The 20,225-nt window shown below is 34.8% G+C and overlaps 1 protein-coding gene across 1 annotated transcript in view; it reads right to left on the minus strand.

Moving 5' to 3' along the window:
- The window catches only part of LOC121384085 (neurogenic locus Notch protein-like), a 131,184-nt gene that overhangs the window by 64,504 nt on the left and 46,455 nt on the right, over positions 1-20,225 (minus strand). Inside the window, 4 exon segments of the mRNA XM_041514312.1 lie at positions 15,719-15,852; positions 16,630-16,834; positions 18,000-18,134; positions 18,925-19,061. Of these exon segments, the coding sequence (XP_041370246.1) occupies positions 15,719-15,852; positions 16,630-16,834; positions 18,000-18,134; positions 18,925-19,061 (611 nt within the window).

Consider the following 20,225-nt stretch of genomic DNA (forward strand, 5'->3'; position numbering starts at 1 on the left):
CAAAAATATGCACCTTTGTAACTCTGGAACTGAGCTATTTGACAAATGTGAGACACCCAATTACAGGTAGACCAAAAAAAAAAAAAAAAAAAAAAAAAAGGAAAAAAAAGAAAAGAAAAAAGAAATAAAGAAAAAGAAAAAATGCTATCTGAACAACTGATCTGCAATAAGCTGACCTTATCCTTCAGTGCGGTCCACCTAGGAGTTCCCATAATGCCGTGATCGGCAAAAGCCCTGCTAATCCCTGCAGACCGATTCCTGTCAGATAGCCAAACTGTTTAATGGCCAAGTTAAGGTGTTCTGTCTGCTCTGCTGATGAATGGGGACTTATGCCCAGACTGGTTAAGACAGTGAAAACGTTGCTATACTCATAATTTCAGTTGTGAACAAACATCTAGGGGACTTTGTAATTAGCATCAAAGATTGGGATAAGATTTTGGCTGGAATTCTTCGCAAGTCTTTTGCACATTCTTGTACATTCAATGTTTAATATGACAATAATACATTTATAAAACAAAGGACCAAAATAATGCAGGAACACATATTTGTATTTTTATGGGTCATATAATAATCTTTACAAAATAATCTTCTACATGTAGAACTGAACTCCGATATTCATAATTGATTTATCTAGAAATTAGGACCTACAATTTTAAAATCTGACATTAAAAATTATATACATTAAAGAATTAAATGAAGTTAAAAGTAAAGTTTGTTTTGTTTAACGACACCACTGGAGCACATTGATTAATTAAATTAATAAGAATGAACAAATGAAGTAATGAAAAGAACGAAAGAAACTAATGAACGGACAGATGAACAAATGACTGACTTGACTGACCAAATTTTTAATGAAAACCCAGCACAAAAAACAACAACAAAGAAACAGACATGTCTATTGGTAGTACATGTGTGATACATGTTAAATTTTATATATTATTTAAAAAAAAAAAATGTAAACCTCAACTCCTTATTTTTAAATGATATTGTCACTGTCTTTAATTCTAATTTCATATTATTGGTTTATAGAGTGTTAATGACAATTAGGTGCCATAACAAATGGTTTTAGAGTCTACAGAATAGAGAAAAATCCATTACTATTACATGTCTGTTCTTTAGATGAATGTATATATACAGTGAAACCCCTCTAAACCAGACACCCTTGGGATCAAGACAAATGTCCGGTTTAAGAGGGATCTCATTTAGAGAGGTTAGGTTCTGTAACAATTTTTAAAAACGGACTCTGTAAAATGTCTATATATAAGTGGTAGGACTTTCCTTTGGCACTGTCACGTATAAAGAACATTATAAATAGAGCTAGGGTTAGGGTTAGTGATAGTGCCAAAGGAAAATCCTTCCATATATGTAATAATTAAATTTTCTGAATGTATGAATTGATATTCTCTTCTAATGAATTTACTTTTGAACTAATTGTTAGCAATCTTTTAATGTTATTTTGTGCATGTACTGTCATTCCAATTGTGGAATATCTCCAAGCAATAAAAATGTATCCTTATTCTTTACATGTTATATCCCTGTAAGGTCTTTTTTAAAAGTAAACAAACAACATATGCTGTCAAGTTCTGTGAACTCTCTCTCTTTCTAAACTTTCCTATTTAACTTTTAAGTGCAACATGGTGACTCAGAAAGTGCACATACACACACACACAAGCACAACACACGTCCATCCATAACGGTAAACATTTGATGACAGACCAACTTGTGGTTCCCACGACCCTCACATTAATACTTACAGGTACTCAGTACGACAATCCATAACATCCATAACGGTACTCCAATCCTGGGCCTCATGGTCAAACTGCTACATACTTCTTGCATAAGATAATATCCAAAAATTCAGCACCACTTTTGAATTTGAAGAAGAAGAAGAAGAAGATGAAAAAAAAATCCACAGATCGCTGCACACAAAAAATTCCAGCACACTAAATAAATGTTCACAGACTGGGCCAAGCAAACACAAACAACAGGCTGTTGGAGAAAAGTCCCACTATAATAGCGAAGACGTTTTTAGGCAGTTAACAGCTACACCAGTTCCGCTCCAGCACCCACTGTTATAAGACACAGTCACATGGTCTGTGAAGGGAAGTTGGCCATTCACATGGTAATAAGGGTCCTTTGTAATACTGGCCTAAATGTCAAACAGTCTCTAGTGGTGGTAGTGGTCGTGGTGGACTGGTGGTGGGTGGGGTAAGGGGGGTGGGGTAAGGGGGGTGGGGTAAGGGGGAGAATGGGGAAACAGGATCTGGAGTCACTGACTGACTGACTCGGTGAGCGAGTGAGCGAGCGGTGAGGGAGTGAGTATGGTGACCTCCCTTACAGCTGCTGTTGTGGTGATGTGCTGACTGGACTTTTCACCTTATAAAAAACAAAACAAAACAGAATGACCATAGTAGCATCTGTGATCCAGGGTATAGTTTAACTGTTGCTCCATGCTAGATGAGATGGGGAACGTATGTCCAGCTAGCTGCTACCTGTTGAACAGATCCCGAGGTTCTTCATAATTAACTTGGAAGCACAAAGATAACTTGTGATGGGGTTGTTGTTGTTGGGTTTGGTTGGGGTTTTTTGTCAACATTAATTAATTTTGTGTATACTTCAGTAAATTAAATAGAAATTAAGTACTATTTTATGGTTTAATAATACAGAAACAGTTTTAAAAGTTAATTATTGCATGTATTTGCATAACAATTACATGGATTTGTTTTTACTTTAAACAAAAAAAATATATAATATTAAAAAAACAAAATTTGTTTATCTTTTTACGTTACTAAAAATAACAAGTGGTAATTATTAATTTTTTAATTTACAATGTCAAGTTGTAAGTATAAAATTTACATTTACAATGTTATCAAAATTTAAAATACTTATAAATAAAATTTTAGACCTAATTTTTAATGTATTTACTATATTTGCTCTAGCTACATAATTATACTGAACGTCTTAGCATAGTTTCTTTTGAAATGGCTGTTTACACAATTCAGGGAAACCACAAGAATTATCTTCTGTCAAGTTCAAAAACAAGTGTGGCCTCTTCACAAAAACATACTGATTTTATTCACAAAAGAGTTCTTTCAGCACTTTTCCCAGCGGCTCAGGTTTCATGCATGTTTTCCAGTGCCAGTGCTGTAGTCCGCAGCAGCAATTCCTGCAGCGAATCTTTGTTTTTGTTTTGCCAAATGGAAAGTCGAGTCAAAACATTCAGACTTAATACAGCTGTAATCTAACTTTAAATTTAAAAAAAGAAAAATTAAACATTTATTCTTATTTTATTAATATAAAAGTATTAATATTTTTAAATATTTTTAATGAACAATTAATTGTATTGTTGTTTCAGTGAAAATGTTTTTTATTATTTAAGGTTTTATCGTAAAGTATTATATTTAAATATTTTAAAATTTAAAATGGAATTGTATAATTTGAAACCTATTTCACTGAACATAATTTTTTAAATTATCAAAAATTATTTTTAAAATATGTATTAAAATTAAATTAGCACCTTCTTCTTACTAATTATATTTACAAAAATATATGTTCACCACATGGGATGTCAAATGGAAGTCTTCAATCCAACTGTTCCATCTGACACGACTTGACAGAACGGCTGATTAGGAGTTTCTAGTTGTTGAATCCCTGTATCGCTGTCAGGTAGCTTACATGAGGACTACCCCTCAAGGTACTGGTAGTTCTAAACATCCCCTATAGAAGCCCTTATGTAAGCTGCATTAATTAATTACCACTCAGAGTTTCCTTGTTAATCACCACATACAAACAGAGGCTGGTGACAGGTGCAAGACACAATGCAGTCATTTAAAACAGTCACTTTTACTACAAAGGTTTGTGCAAGTATTGCTCATTTGCAGAAGTACTGTCAACCCTGCTTCAGTGGTCATCTGCATAAAACAAATACCTGTCTTGAGAGGCCATCAAATAGTCCCTTTACTCCACAGGTCTGTGCAAGTACTGCTTAGTTTCGCAAGTACTGGCCCATATTAAATAACACTGCCGTAAAACCTGCTTAATTGGTCACCTGCATAAAACAAATACCCATCTTAAGAGGCCATCTAATAGTCACTTTTACTCCACAAGGTTTGTGCAAGTATCGCTCAGTTGCAGAAGTACTGAGCAATTTCAAGCAACACTACTATAAAACTTGCTTTAGTGGTCACCTGCATAAAGCAAATACCTTATTTAAGAGGCCATCTATCAATCCAAATCTGGGTTGTGCATCAAGCTCCTTAATGGTTTCCAAAATCATGTATTCCAGTACAAACAAACCTGTGTAAAGCAGGCAACTGTGTTTAGCAGCCACCTTGATATTTTCTTACAAACCAGTAGATGTGTGACACAGATTTTGCCAAGTCTTTTTCAGTTACACTTGCTAGTTAAAGAAAAAGATTTAAAATAAGTTTTACTTTTTATAATAAACAGTAGTTTACTACATTTAAAATTGATACATACAATAAGAATTTGGTAGTGTTTTAGGGATTTTTTGTTGTTGTTGCTATGTGTGTTTTTCTTAAAGTTTGTTGTATTTTCCCCCTTTCTTTGCCATCCACAGCAGAGTGTTACTACAAGTTCAGAACACTAGACACATCCAAAACAGCAGTGACTTTTCTTTCAGGCTGAATCATACTGAACAATATGACGAGGATTATCGCACCGCCATTTTCATTGACCTGGGCTTCAAAACAAGAACAACACTTTCCTTCAGAACTGACAACCCTTGAATGATGTTCCACTAATATAAAAACACACAAACCAACACTCTGTAGATATTTGGCCTTTATCTCTTAAAAAACACTGTCAATCCAGCGCACGATTTGAGGTGGCAAAAAACACACACAAAAAAACAACCATTCATCATTTCATTTCGTTTCCTCTCAAACCACCATCTTTTTTGTCCATTTTCCTGCGACTTCCTGTCACTAAAATGGCAAACTGTCTCAGCTAGTGCATTGCTGAGCTCTTTGCTTTATTGAAAAACTATGCGCCGTTCGAAAAACTAAAAAAATCCCGTGTTTGTCCACAGTCTTCCTCTGGTGTTTTAGCAATGAATAACTTGCTCTCCTGGTTTCAGCATCGTGATTCATGCAGACTCGCACACCAACGTTTCGACTGTTTAGACATTCCCATACCCCCATTTGAGCAAATACGGGTTTAAAGCTGGAGTGGCCTTGAAAAACATGAAGAGCCAACAATGCAAATCTTACATGCTTTGAACACTATACCCTCTAACGTTTTCGAGTTCGTTTTAACACCACAGACAGGAAACATCAATGATAAATACTTTCGAGGAGATTTCATTGATAGATTTTTTTTAAACCAAATATAAATAAATAGATAAATAAATAATTTTTTAAAAATAAACAAATAATAATAATAATAATACCAAAAATAATTAAAATAAATAAATAAATAATATGTTAAAATAAATAAGTAAGTAAGTCAAACTTGTTTTATTTACAGCCATGCAATGGATCTACAAAATATGGCAGTTAAATGTAGATAGTTGGCCTCTATACAAAAATGACTGGAATAAAGTGAATATAAAAGATCCTTTGCTGCTAACGTAAAAATGTAGATTATTTCCTCTAAGACAATTACCAAAATTACCAAATGTCTGACATCCAATAGGCGATGGTTAATAAATCAATGTGCTCCAGTTGTGCAATCAAACAAAACAAACTTCATATCAGAATTACCAAATGTCTGACATCCAATGATTATAATACATCAATGTGCTCCAGTTGTGCCATCAAACAAAACAAACTTCATATCAGAATTACCAAATGTCTGACATCCAATGATTATAATACATCAATGTGCTCCAGTTGTGCAATCAAACAAAACAAACTTCATATCAGAATTACCAAATGTCTGACATCCAATGATTATAATGCATCAATGTGCTCCAGTTGTGCCATCAAACAAAACAAACGTCATATCAGAATTACCAAATGTTTGACATCCAATGATTATAATACATCAATGTGCTCCAGTTGTGCCATCAAACAAAACAAACGTCATATCAGAATTACCAAATGTCTGACATCCAATGATTATAATACATCAATGTGCTCCAGTTGTGCCATTAAACAAAACAAACTTCATATCAGAATTACCAAATGTCTGACATCCAATGATTATAATACATCAATGTGCTCCAGTTGTGCAATCAAACAAAACAAACTTCATATCAGAATTACCAAATGTCTGACATCCAATGATTATAATGCATCAATGTGCTCCAGTTGTGCCATCAAACAAAACAAACGTCATATCAGAATTACCAAATGTTTGACATCCAATGATTATAATACATCAATGTGCTCCAGTTGTGCCATCAAACAAAACAAACGTCATATCAGAATTACCAAATGTCTGACATCCAATGATTATAATACATCAATGTGCTCCAGTTGTGCAATCAAACAAAACAAACTTCATATCAGAATTACCAAATGTTTGACATCCAATGATTATAATACATCAATGTGCTCCAGTTGTGTCATCAAACAGTACAAACTTTTAATTATACCAAAGTGAAATACATGGCAATGTAACTCATTTTCACACACTGAATAAAGGAAATACGTTCGCTATGCCAGAGACTGCCAACCGTCAGACTAGTGTGCCAAAAATGATGTGAATCCCACTCCATAATAATTATGAATAACAGTTGGCAGATATGATGTAATTCTTTGAACAAGGTAGAATGTGTCTAGACTAAATGCCATTTGCCCCATTAAAGCTCAAGACAAACGGAAATCATTCCAGTAGGGACATATGTTCAATATGCTATACATGTAAATTACACCTCTAAAACATGGTTATATCTATACCAAAGGCAAGATATGTTGTGTGTATCAACCACTTGGTTAATATTATGTTTATTAGCTCAGTGTGTATCCACCACTTGGTTAATATTATGTTTATTAGCTCAGTGTGTATCAACCACTTGGTTAATATTATGTTTATTAGCTCAGTGTGTATCAACCACTTGGTTAATATTATGTTTATTAGCTCAGTAGAGGACTAATGTGAGGTGCAAAGAGTTATAAAATGCATCATCCTTGGTTTTTAATTCCATCCCAACCATTGCCCCATGACTAATATATCAAATGCAATGGTATGCTTAATTTTTTGCGGTGAGTATATTTCCATACAAGCTTCAATGGAACTTTAAAGATGACAAACTTCACATCTATTTTAACTATTTAAACAAGATTTTCGCAGAATTACTGTCTTGCCAATAATAAAACAAAATTGGTGCACTGTGATAAACATCCATAGGTGCAACTATAAACCAAGTTTCAGCAACTTTCAGGACTTGTAGTTTGTGAGAGACTGATTTAAACATGAAACTTTAACATTAAAGGTTTGGTTTGTTTAACAACACCACTAGAGCACATTGATTCATTTATCATCAGCTATTGGATGTCAAATATCTGGTAATTTTGACATATAGTCATGAAAGGAAACCCGCTACAGCATTGGCTGAAAGGAGAAATAGCCCAATGGGCCCACTGACAGTTACCATGTGTGTAATTGGATGCTAGAATGCTAGAACACATCAGTATTAAAATTCATATATCCAGAGAAACAAATGAAATTTAATATAAATTTTAAAAATTCTGTTTAAATACAATGTACATAGTTTATGCATGGGAAAAAATGTAAATATTAGTATACATGTAATTAATTTCTATTGTCTCCAATGTTGTATGTTACAGTAATACAAGCATAAATGGTTATTTACTCCAATTTATACAATTAAATATTTAACTACATGCAAAACAGGTTATTTACTGTGATTTATACAATTACTGGTTTTATGTCGGGGAAGATAAAATTTATTTGAACAATGATTCATGGCTCCTTTATGAGTTCAGGGAATTCTTGATTTCACATAAAAGTCTTCTGGACTGTGTGAAAAGCTGAGAAATACTTATCTTCAATGCATACACCATTGCCATACCTTAATTGGTAAACAATGTTGAAACTTGCTGTTATTTTAATCTTGTATATTCCCATAGGAATTGCTTTCAATAACATTGATCACAAAAATAATCACATAGGGGTCAAAACGTTGGGCAGCCATATTATTTATTTTATGGATGGTGAATTATGAGAAGAAAAAAACCCTTCCCAGAATGGAATCATTTCTAAAACCATGTTTATAATTAATAATAATTAATTAATATTTTTTACATGATTTAGATAAAAATCTTGATGTTACAGTGTCATCATTTTAAATTACATGATTTAGAATTAAATCAGATGTCACTGTTCAGTCAACATGAGTTTATTAATATGCAAATACAGCCCTATATGATAGTCAAACATGATAACTGAATGATTATGTGATGTATTTCTAAAAAGTATTTACAAAAAGCAAGTACCAATGACTGTTATAGTCACATCAAAAATGCTTTCTTGAGCATCAGTAAAGAATTTTTAAAAAGCAGAAATTGTATGTGTCTTATTAATACTATGACCCAATTTTGCTATATACAAACATAATATGGTACTGGCAACTTTAGGTCTGTAACAAGTTGGGTTTTTTAAAGTTTTCCCACCAATGCCCCACAACTGGTATATCAAAGGCCATGTTATGTGCCATCCTGTCTGGAAAAATGCATATAAAATATCTCTTGCTGCTAACTGGAAAATATTTTTAACAGTTTTTCTCTAAAACTATATGTCAGAATTACCAAATATCTGACATCCAAAAGCCAATGATTGATTAATCAATATGCTCTAGTGGTGTCATTGGGAAAAAATGCAGTGGGTTTCCACAAAAAACTATATATCAGAATTACCAAATGTTTGACATACAAGCCGATGATTAATTAATCAATGTGCTCTAGTGGTGTCGTTTAACAAAATAAACTTTTAACTTCTGTGAATTCAGACCAGTCCATAGACATACCAGTCTACAGCTCATTAACACTAAAAGAAAAGAAAAAACTTCTTTTGCAACAAGTATAAGTCTATTCTTTTCAATTTATTAAAATAGACATTTTCTATTTCTTAGAACATCACTGAAACGTGAATACAATGGGGGAAAAAAAAGAAAAAAGAAACATTTGCCAACTGTTGGAGCATAACAGTCACAAGATTTGAATTAAGATGCTGTGCTACATATGTACATATACATGTGAATGTATCGTTCATTTCACGTATTGCTAACTTCACTCGACCATTGCAGGGAAAGAAGTGACCCAAGCCGACCAAGTGCAATCACATAGAAATAAAAATTGACACACAAGTTTTGAAAAGGTCATGTTCCTTTCCCAGGCCAATTATGCCATGATTAGATATGTTATGAACAACTCTGCCAAGTGGACAGGATAAGTATCGGTACACAAACTAATCATGGGCTTTCTGGAAGGGAAAATTCCAAACTGATGTCTATATTAAAGTCACAGACAACCAATCACGGCAGAGCAAGTGAGGTCAGAGGTCAGAGGACTTTAGACCCCACAATAATTCTAAATAAAATTAAAACAAAAATAAAAAAACATTATTGGCATTTACTATGTTTACCAGCATTTGTCTTGATGAACTTTACTTGTAACAAGCAAGAAACTGTATTTCAAGTAATCTAGTTTTAACAAATTTCCATAGCAGCATGCTCTCTAGAAACTTGGTCAGTGAACCCACTCCCCCCCCCCCCCCCTTCCCAATCTTCTATGTTAACTTGATTTTACCATGTCTGACTACAGACTACAATACAGATTGGTAATACGCATGTGTCTTTTTTTTTTTAATCACACAATGACAAAATATAGATGTATCCAAAGACCAAAATTGTTTCTGTTATATTGTTGCAGTTGACATTGAGATCACTTGTATGCAGTATGAACAACAAAACTGTTAGTGTATTCAACTTTGAATCTCTACAAAAAATAGAGCCCAAAGGATGTTTTGACAGTCATGAATCAGCACACGGTGTTTTGGCCATAGGAAGACTGCAACAGGCAACATTATAAAGCAGTAAGTCTGTTATCCTTTCAGACAGATAGGTTTTTTTTCAGATTTCTTGTCTTTTACAACTTAAAGCTAAAATCATATAAAATACACAATAATGTAATGTATTGTAATGGTATAATTTAAATACCTTTTATTTATTAAAAAAAAAAAGATACAAAGAATAGATGGGTGTCAACATAAATATGTTTTCACAAAGATCTTGCATCATTCATATTCCTATTGACTGTACGTAACAAGACACTGGATATACAGAAACATCTTCCTCATTAAATTTAACTCATCATGCATAGCAAAAGTTAAAGTTTGTGGGAGATTTGTTTAACATTACCACTAGAGCACATTGATTTATTAATCACTGGCTATTGGATGTCAAACATTTGGTAAATTTCGATAAATAGTCTCAGAGAGGAAACCCGCTACATTTTCCATTAGTAGCAAAGGATCGTTTATATACACCTTCCCACAGACAGGATAACACATACCACAGCCTTTCATATACCAGTTGTGAGGCACTAGCTGGTACGAGAAATAGCCCAGTGGGTCAATTCACACATCAAGCGAGAGCTTTACCAAAGAAAGAAAGAAATGTTTTATTTAACAACACACTCAACACATTTTATTTACAGTTATATGGTGTCAGACACATGGTTAAGGACCACACAGATATTGATAGAGGAAACCCGCTGTCGCAACTTCATGGGCTACTCTTTTCTAATAGCAGCAAGGGATCTTTTATATGCACCATCCCACAGACAGGATAGTACATACCACGACCTTTGATATACCAGTCATGGTGCACTGGCTGGAACGAGAAATAGCCCAATGAGCTCACCGATGGGGATCGATCCCAGACCGACCGCGCACAGAGCGAGCACTTTGCCACTAGGCTACGTCCTGCCCCTGAGCTTCACTATTGGGCTATGTCCCACCCCTGAGCTTCACTATTGGGCTATGTTCTGCCCCTGAGCTTCACTATTGGGCAATGTTCTGCCCCTGAGCTTCACTATTGGGCTATGTTCTGCCCCTGAGCTTCACTATTGGGCTATGTTCTGCCCCTGCACAGTAAAATAACTGCAATCTCTATTGGGTGGACCAGGTATTTCAGCTACATCTGGCCGCATCGCATACAAGGATAAACAAAACGGCAAGTGTAAAAAGCCTGGAGTTGGATGTGTTGGGGTGTCCCACCACACAGACAGCCAGCCACAGCCCAGATGGAGCAGCATGGCAACAGTGATATGGGTTCTGGCTGACCCACTTTTCATGGGAAATGTCACCAGTGTAGAGCTCTTGTGGCCAATTATTCTCAGCACTGTTTAGAAATTCAATACCAGACTTCATACAGGGGAGTCTGCTTACACCTACTTGCCAATGGAATTGCCCCAGGATAATCACTTTAAACTGTATTGCGTAGTCATAAATATTGATACCTTTCATACCTTTTATTTTTTAATTAGGATTTTTTTTCTCACATGCAATAAAGGCCTTTGAGAATTAAAAATTTAATGTTTTTTCTTTCTTTCATTTATTTTATTTTTTTCTTCTTTGTTTTGTGTTTTGCATAACCTGCCATGACCGTGTAAATGATATTTTAATATAAAAAAAGTAAAGTTTGTTTTATTTAACGACGCCGCTATAGCACATTGATTTTTTATCTTATCATCGGCTATTGGACGTCAAACATATGGTCATTCTGACACTGTTTTTAGAGGAAACCCGCTGTCGCCACATAGGCTACTCTTTTTACGACAGGCAGCAAGGGATCTTTTATTTGCGCTTCCCACAGGCAGGATAGCACAAACCATGGCCTTTGTTGAACCAGTTATGGATCACTGGTCGGTGCAAGTGGTTTACACCTACCCATTGAGCCTTGCGGAGCACTCACTCAGGGTTTGGAGTCTGTATCTGGATTAAAAATCCCATGCCTCGACTGGGATCCGAACCCAGTACCTACCAGCCTGTCGACCGATGGCCTGCCACGACGCCACCGAGGCCGGTGATATTTTAATATAATGCACGGATGAAAAATGGGAAAAGCAAAATTTGACTTGCACAAGCAACGAGCAAATGAAATGATAATTTTCACAATTTCTAGAGCCTATATAATACCAGTTAGTTTAATATTATTCTTACAGAAATTATATTATGCAGAATGTTTTCTTTTTTCTTTTTTATAAAGTGTAACAGTTCTGAAAACAATTCTTCCAAATTTTTGGTGTTCAACATTAAAAAAAAGACACCTTTAGAATTAATTTATGTTAATAAACAGATTTTTGTTTTTGTTGGGGTTTTTTATTGTATATTTTTTTGGGGGGGAGGAATGGGGTTAAATTTTGTGTCGCTTATTTACATCATTTTCTAGAGTAATGGTCTTAAAAATTATTATTTTCAAGGGAAGGAAATGTTTTATTTAACGACGCACTAAACACATTTTATTTACGGTTATATGGCCTCACTATTTTCAAGGGATAGGAGTTTTTTTCATCAGATAATTCAAAATTAATTTTAAAAATAATTAAAGTGCAAACAAATTACCATCTAGGATGTGCAAGGTCTATGTTATTCATGCTGTTTGTACACTGTGGAGAATATGAATTAAGATATAATTAGGGTAAGATTAAATTTTGTGAAGGCTAAATCCATTAATTTATTGGCTAACCTCACCAATAAATGACATGCTCATTTGCACACAAATGTGGAACTTATACCACCAGTCTACGTGAACAGCTAGACACCAGTCACAAAAGAGAGTATTATCCAACCAAAATCTTTGTCCTCGTGTATTCAACTCAAACTCGGGCACAAGAATGGGCACAAGAATCGTACAAAGCCACTACCCTGTATCAAATAACGTACATAATACCAGCCTTGTTAGATATACCCCGCAAATAATCACATTCACATAGTCATGCTAATTACCTTCCTCATGACCCAACTGAATTACCTCCTCCTGTCTAACAAGATTATGTCCTTCTGACCAAAAGAACTGCAATAATTTTGATAAACTATAATTAATTCCACCTAGTATAATTACTTACAACAGTAGCTTTTTTAAGTTCACCAGATTCCGTAGCCTGTGTAACATGTTCTATGCTAATAGAGCTTTTTTCAACAATTAATATTAAAACATAATTACACTTTGTTGTTAGAACATCAGAAAGAAAGAAATGTTTTATTTAACGATGCACTCAACACATTTTATTTACGGTTATATGGCGTCAGACATATGGTTAAGGACCACACAGATTTTGAGAGGAAATCTGCTGTCGCCACTACATGGGCTACTCTTCCGATTAGCAGCAAGGGATCTTTTATTTGCGCTTCCCACAGGCAGGATAGCACAAACCATGGCCTTTGTTGAACCAGTTATGGATCACTGGTCGGTACATGTGGTTTACACCTACCCATTGAGCCTTGCGGAGCACTCACTCAGGGTTTGGAGTCGGTATCTGGATTAAAAATCCCATGCCTCAACTGGGATCTGAACTCAGTACCTACCAGCCTGTAGACCGATGGCCTAACCAAGATGCCACCGAGGCCGGTGTTAGAACATCAGTCTATTAGTGTGCATTTCTCTGGTCATCGTAATAGTTACCATAGCTTAAACTGGATTTTATCTTCTAACATACTGATGAAAAGAAATAACGGATCAGAGGGCTCAAACTTAGCAGTAACCCGGGGTGTTTTGGCTACCGATTTGTTGCTCGGGCTACCAGATATCTAAACTCAGCAGTCCATCGGGCTACTAGATTTCTCGACTAATTTCCAAGATGTTAGGGTACGTAATTTTACCCTTCATACCCTCTGGTAGAAAACCCTAATAGCTTCGGAGTCTGAAACATCCTTTTTAAATTAGCATCAGTTTCATGATTTATAGTCAATGAATCCAAGACACAATAAATGAGATGAACAAAGCATAAAAAAACAACAAATCACATTACATTCTAAAGTGACTTCATTACATTTCTGAAACACGACAAACAAACTGTCATCATGAGAAACGACTTGTGATCAACACTTTTAACACGTCTGTATTAGCATGTAATTTTCAAAATGAAATCTACGAAATAACTTCCCAAAAGCAGAGTGACATTTGCTATTTTTCTGTCAAATCGGACTCTAGAGGAGAAGACAGAATTGAAATAGACATGCGTGTCAATTTGCATAGGTTTCTGACACAACCTTTTTACGCCCAAACAATTCTAGATACTGTGCAATCTGATTGGAACACGCCAGTTGACCAGATGCAGTGGTTACAAGACACGGGGAAAGATTCATTTGCGGGGTTTTTGGCATGTCAGGTTTCTGTTTGAGATGGACGCATAAACCTGCACAGGATGAATCAACGTGACAGCTCGTTTTGTTCCAGGAATACTTTGTGTTTTTGAAAGATGAGCTTTTGATTTTTATAGCATTTGTTCATTGTGAAAAGGAAAAACAAAAGATAAAGTGGAGATTTGAAAAGTAATAAATGAATGAATGAAACAGAAAAAAATGTCGAGACATCTTGTATTGGTGTTAATGATTAATTCTTTAAAGAGAACAAAAGATCAAACCAGAGAGTTTTTCATTAAAAGCTATTAACTGGAGATGTTTGCAATTAAGCAAATTTGATATGTGGATTCGATTTCAATTCCTAAATGTGCTTTTGGATTTATTTAAATTTTCAAGTGTGCAGGAAATGTGCATTTGTATTTTTAGTGTAAATGTGCATTTGTATTTTTAGTGTAAATGTGCATTTGTATTTTTAGTGTAAATGTGCATTTGTATTTTTAGTGTAAATGTGCATTTGTATTTTTAATGTAAATGTGCATTTGGTATAGTAGGTGGAAAGGTGAAGGTATTTAACTCAATGGATAATGGAATGGAAGGAAGGAAGGTTTAATGACTATATGGATAAATGAATAAAGCAAGCACTTGAATGGATGGAGGGATGGAGGGATGGTTGGATGGATGGATGGAGGGAGGGAGGGATGGATGGATGGACAGATGGAAGGATGGGTGGATGTGTGGATGGATGGATAGAGGGAGGGAGGGAGGGAGGGAGGGAGGGAGGGAGGGGTGGATATGTGAGATGAATGGATGGATGGAATGGATGGAGGGATTTAAGAGCATACAGGCATATAGAGCTATATACATAAAAACACACAAAAGCCAAATGTTATGTATATATATTCCCATTGCACTGACCAGTGATGGCAGCTGTACAAAGATAAGACGTTCAAACTCAATTTCCTCAGACCACGAAGTCTGCACCTTTGTGCTAGAAAATCTTAGTTTGGACCTATTCATTTATGTATATGCAAATGAACAAGGTCTTTCAAGTATTCATAAAGGAAAATATATCCAGGTGCTCCATTCAATAGGTGGTCCAACACTGCCAAGTCAGATTTCTTCTACACATCTACAGCAATGATAGGTTTGTTTCATTCATTTGTTCATTCCATTCATTTGTTCATTCCGTTCATTCCATTCATTCATTCATTCATTCATTCATTCCATCAATCCATTCATTCCATCCATCCATCATATTCATCTTTCCATTCATTCATTAATTTTTCCATCCATCCATCCATCCACCCACCCATCCATCCACCCACCCACCCACCCACCTATCCTTCCATCCACCCACCCATCCATCCATCCATCCATCCACCCACCCATTCACCCATCCATCCATCCAAAGAAATGTGTGACTTACCTGAGAGACAGGTGCAGCTGTAGCTAAGAACCCCGTCACTGATACAGGTACCTCCGTTCTGACACGGCGAGGGGTGACACGGTACATACCGGTCCTTACAGTGTTTACCCGTGTATTCCTGAGGGCAGTTACATCTGTTAATTAAACACACAAACAATATTTAATAAGGAATCAGTACATTCATATTTAACAGTCGATGTGTTCCATCTTGAAAATAAAATTATAATTTACAGATAATATCATTATTGGGTTATTAATTTTTAATTTTTAATTTTATTTTTTGTTTAATGACACCTCTAGAGCACATTGATTATTTAATCACTGGCTATTAGATGTCAAACATTGGGTAACTTTAACATACTACACATCAGGTGAACACTTTAGAATGGGATTAGGTCCCACTCGCTCTGATTTTATTAATGAAATAAAAATATTTCATTCATTTACTTACCTGAATTCAACAGAATAAGATAATATTAAATAAATTACACAATAAGATAATATTAAATAAATACACAATAAGATAATATTAAATAAATACACAATAAGATAATATTAAATAAATACACAATAAGATAATATTAAATAAATACACAATAAGATATTAAATAAATACAGAATAAGATATTAAATAAATACACAATAAGATAATATTAAATAAATAAAAAATAAGATAATATTAAATAAATACACAATAAGATCATATTAAATAAATACACAATAAGATAAAATTAAATAAATATACAGCAAGATAAAATTAAATAAATACACAATAAGATAATATTAAATAAATATTTTAATTCGACTTTCAGCATAAGAATATTTGTATTTTACTTCCCATGTATGGCAGCAAAAAAATCCACAAAATGGATGATGCGTAATAAACTTATAATTTTCAAAACATCACTTACTCATAACTTCCATGTTTATTGATGCAATTTCCGCCATTTTTGCAGAGGTTAGGATTATCCACACATTCATTGACGTCGTCCATACACGTCCGCCCCATGTATCCTGTGGGGCATTCGCACAGAAATCCATTGGTTGATGACGTACACACACCATTGTTTCGACACGGCATGGAGGCGCAGTGGTCTATATATTCACATTGTGGACCTGCAAGAAAGGGAGAGAAGCTTTAGGACTTCAGTAACATAATAACGTGACAATTTATCAGTGTTTGAGAAAGTCACCAGCCCTCACAGAAGCTTTGGCTAGTTCCCTATATATTATAGTAATACAGTTGATAATTTCAACTAGCCCTGTCCAAATATTTACAAGCCAGGAGGCGCAATGGTTTGGTCAAAGCCTGATTTATAGATCTTTACAATATATTACTCCAATCACATTTTCGTACAATTTTTGTAATGTTATGTACACGTGAACAGACAATAGGTCACACTGCATTTTAGTAACTACGTCAATTACAGTTATTAAAATAACACACAAAACCCACCAAAATATTTAGTATTGCCCTAATATTATTTTGAAACATTAACTTTGATAACATTTGAGTGACTTCTGATGTGATTAAAATTCTGCTTCTTCCGATGTCATATTACAAGTAAATAAAATTACTGTAAAAATAATATCTAATCTACGAGCCTTGTAAAAGGGCATTAAAGGGCATTAAACAGTCTAATGCCACTATTTGAGAAGCAAAAGCTTTGAAATTAAATCCAGTTTATGAGAACTCAGATTATATAGGTGTTTTCCATTAGCATAGAGAGACTTTAGTAAAAGAAATTACTTACAAAGACTGAGTACATATTACTATTTGCTCCCATCTTTTGTTTGTTTTTCTTTTGAAATAATATTGGTCTTAGTTTTTTTACTACATCTAATTGTTCTAACAAGCACTATTGTTATGTAGGAACAGTGACATATTCTCCCTTTATTACTCAATACATAAACTATTATCTACAGACATTCTAAAATGAGCACAGTGACTTTTAAGTTTCCATTTGGTTTAATCAATGGACTAAAATAACCCCAACGACACCACTAGAGCACATTGATTCATTAATCATCTGCTATTGGATGTCAACTGTTTGATAATTTTGACATATAGTCTCAGAGAGAAAACCTGCTACATTTTTCCATTAGTAGCAAGGGATCTTTTAAAGGCACCATCCCATAGACAGGATAGCAGATACCACACCCTTTGATATACCAGTCGTGGTGCACTGGCTGGAACAAAAAATAGTCCAACGGGCCTACTGACGGGGATCGATCCCAGACCAACCACACATAAGGCACTTCTCTATCCAATGCTACATACCTCTGTAGCCTGTCATACATTTACAGATGTACATGGCCAAACTCTTTCCATTCTGACAGGTCCCTCCATTTAGACATGGGTTTTTGTAGCAAGCACTCTTCTCATCACGGAATTCACACAAAGTTCCATAGAATCCTAGAAAGAAAACGATGTGTTAACATAAACATTCACAGAACAGATAAAGAGACAACCTTGTAGTATGGGAGCATTCCATATACAGAACAGAGTCACACCTAGTCTAAAATAACTGGGAGGGGGGAGGAGGGGGCAAGACACTTAAACAACAAACAAATCTGGGCAGTCACAGAGGGTTTTTACAAGCTAGACAAAAAGGGCACTCATAATACATACATATAATACATAATACCTAGGTATATACATAAGCAATAAAACCCAAAACACATTCATTCTGTAACATCTTGATTCATCATAGCCAGGGCCTCTAGATTATGGTAGCCCCACTCCCATGGCTAGTGATATTCAATGTTGGGCTAGTAAATAACTAATATTGCCATGCCTGACGGCTAGTGAATTTTTTTGGGTCAAATGTTGCAGTTAGTCTATTTTGTAAATATGAATATGTTAGGGTCAGTTAAAATTTACCGACGGAAAGAAATAAGGGATCACACATATACTAGTAGTACAAGCAAATATAGTGACTGCAACAGGTCTCTGAGAACTGAAAATCTGTGTGACCCATTTATCGGTTGTAAACGCAGAAATAATTCCAGGTAACCCATTTCCATTTTGCGTAACCCGTTATATCCAAGTAAATGGTGCTCCAAATTTCATGCAAACAAAAAATAGGTTATGCAAAATTAGATTTGTGCAAGCAATACGTGAACAAAACAATCAGCAAAATTAATTCCATTTGAAGCATATGACTTTGACACTATAACTATCAAAGACAGACAACTCCACCTACCGATGGGACATATACAATTTGCTTGTGGGTATTGTTTCAAGGTGGGTACGATAACACATGTTCCATTGTTTTCACACAACTCAGCTCTGCATGGGTTCGGGTCCTGGCAGTACTCGCCAATGAAGTCTTCTGTGCAACTGAAAAATTAAATTTAAAATGTTAAAAAAAAGAAGACGAAAACATTTAAATGTTGCTATATAATGAACATTAAAAGAAAGACATTTCAGCTGTGTTCAATTGATGTTTTAGCAGTGCCACTTAAACCACCAACTTCTGAGCTAAATCATCATTCTAATAATATTATTATAGCTAACATGAATTTATTAAATGAAAGACATTTTAATATTATAGTTAAGGTTTTTTTCCACTACAATGTGTTTGCATGAAAAGGAAACCAATGAACTGGCACGCAGCTTCATAATGAATGTTAAACTAATATAAAAACATAATATTAACTTTTAAACCTAATACCAACTCAAATTATATTTTTTACAACACATTTCTCTGTAAATTAGCATCAAATTGTATCCATTAAATCTTATTTTTAATACAGGGGAGACAACAAAAAATGTTGGAAAAGCCGAGAGAGTAATCGATAATGCAGTAAAGAATTTAGTAAATTCTAAAATACGACTCTCTGAACACCGGATTCTGTCTAAATGAGATAAATATTAGGTCTCCAATGTGATCCACTTTATATAGGTTTCACTGTACATGGATTATTCAAAATGTATGTCAATTTTCTAAAACATTTTGCAAATTTGTAAAACAAATGTTAGTCAATTGCTCAAGAATACACTCCCAATTCTCTGTTTTATGTGCCGTAACATTTTGGAATCCTTCCCGTCTTTTGGATTCCTTCCCATCTTTTTATTAATTTCCGTACACAACAGAACCACAAACTGCAGAAACCAATAAAATAATGGTGGAAGAAACATATTCCAGACATTGCAATACAGCCCAAAAGACAACCTGCGGTTTGTGCAATATGTGTTAGTAATGTTGATGAATCTCTTAAGACACAGAACAGGTGATAGCAACATGTTTTCTTTTCTACTCTGTATACACACGGCAAGTACAGCACTAATAATACAGCAATCTTCGTACACCAGCAGAGTTTGTTCATTCTGCCGTGGATCCTGTTTATAATGCCATCTATATGTTTGGGACTGTTGTCATAGGTGCCGGAGGAGATACTACAGTGTATATTTAGGCACAAACATATTCCTTATTAAATGGTGCATTGCATTCCTCCGATAACCTGGGATGGGACGTAGCTCAGTGGTATAGCGCTCGCTTGA

Source organism: Gigantopelta aegis, chromosome 10 (assembly GCF_016097555.1).
Source record: "Gigantopelta aegis isolate Gae_Host chromosome 10, Gae_host_genome, whole genome shotgun sequence".
Lineage (NCBI taxonomy): Eukaryota > Metazoa > Mollusca > Gastropoda > Neomphalida > Peltospiridae > Gigantopelta > Gigantopelta aegis.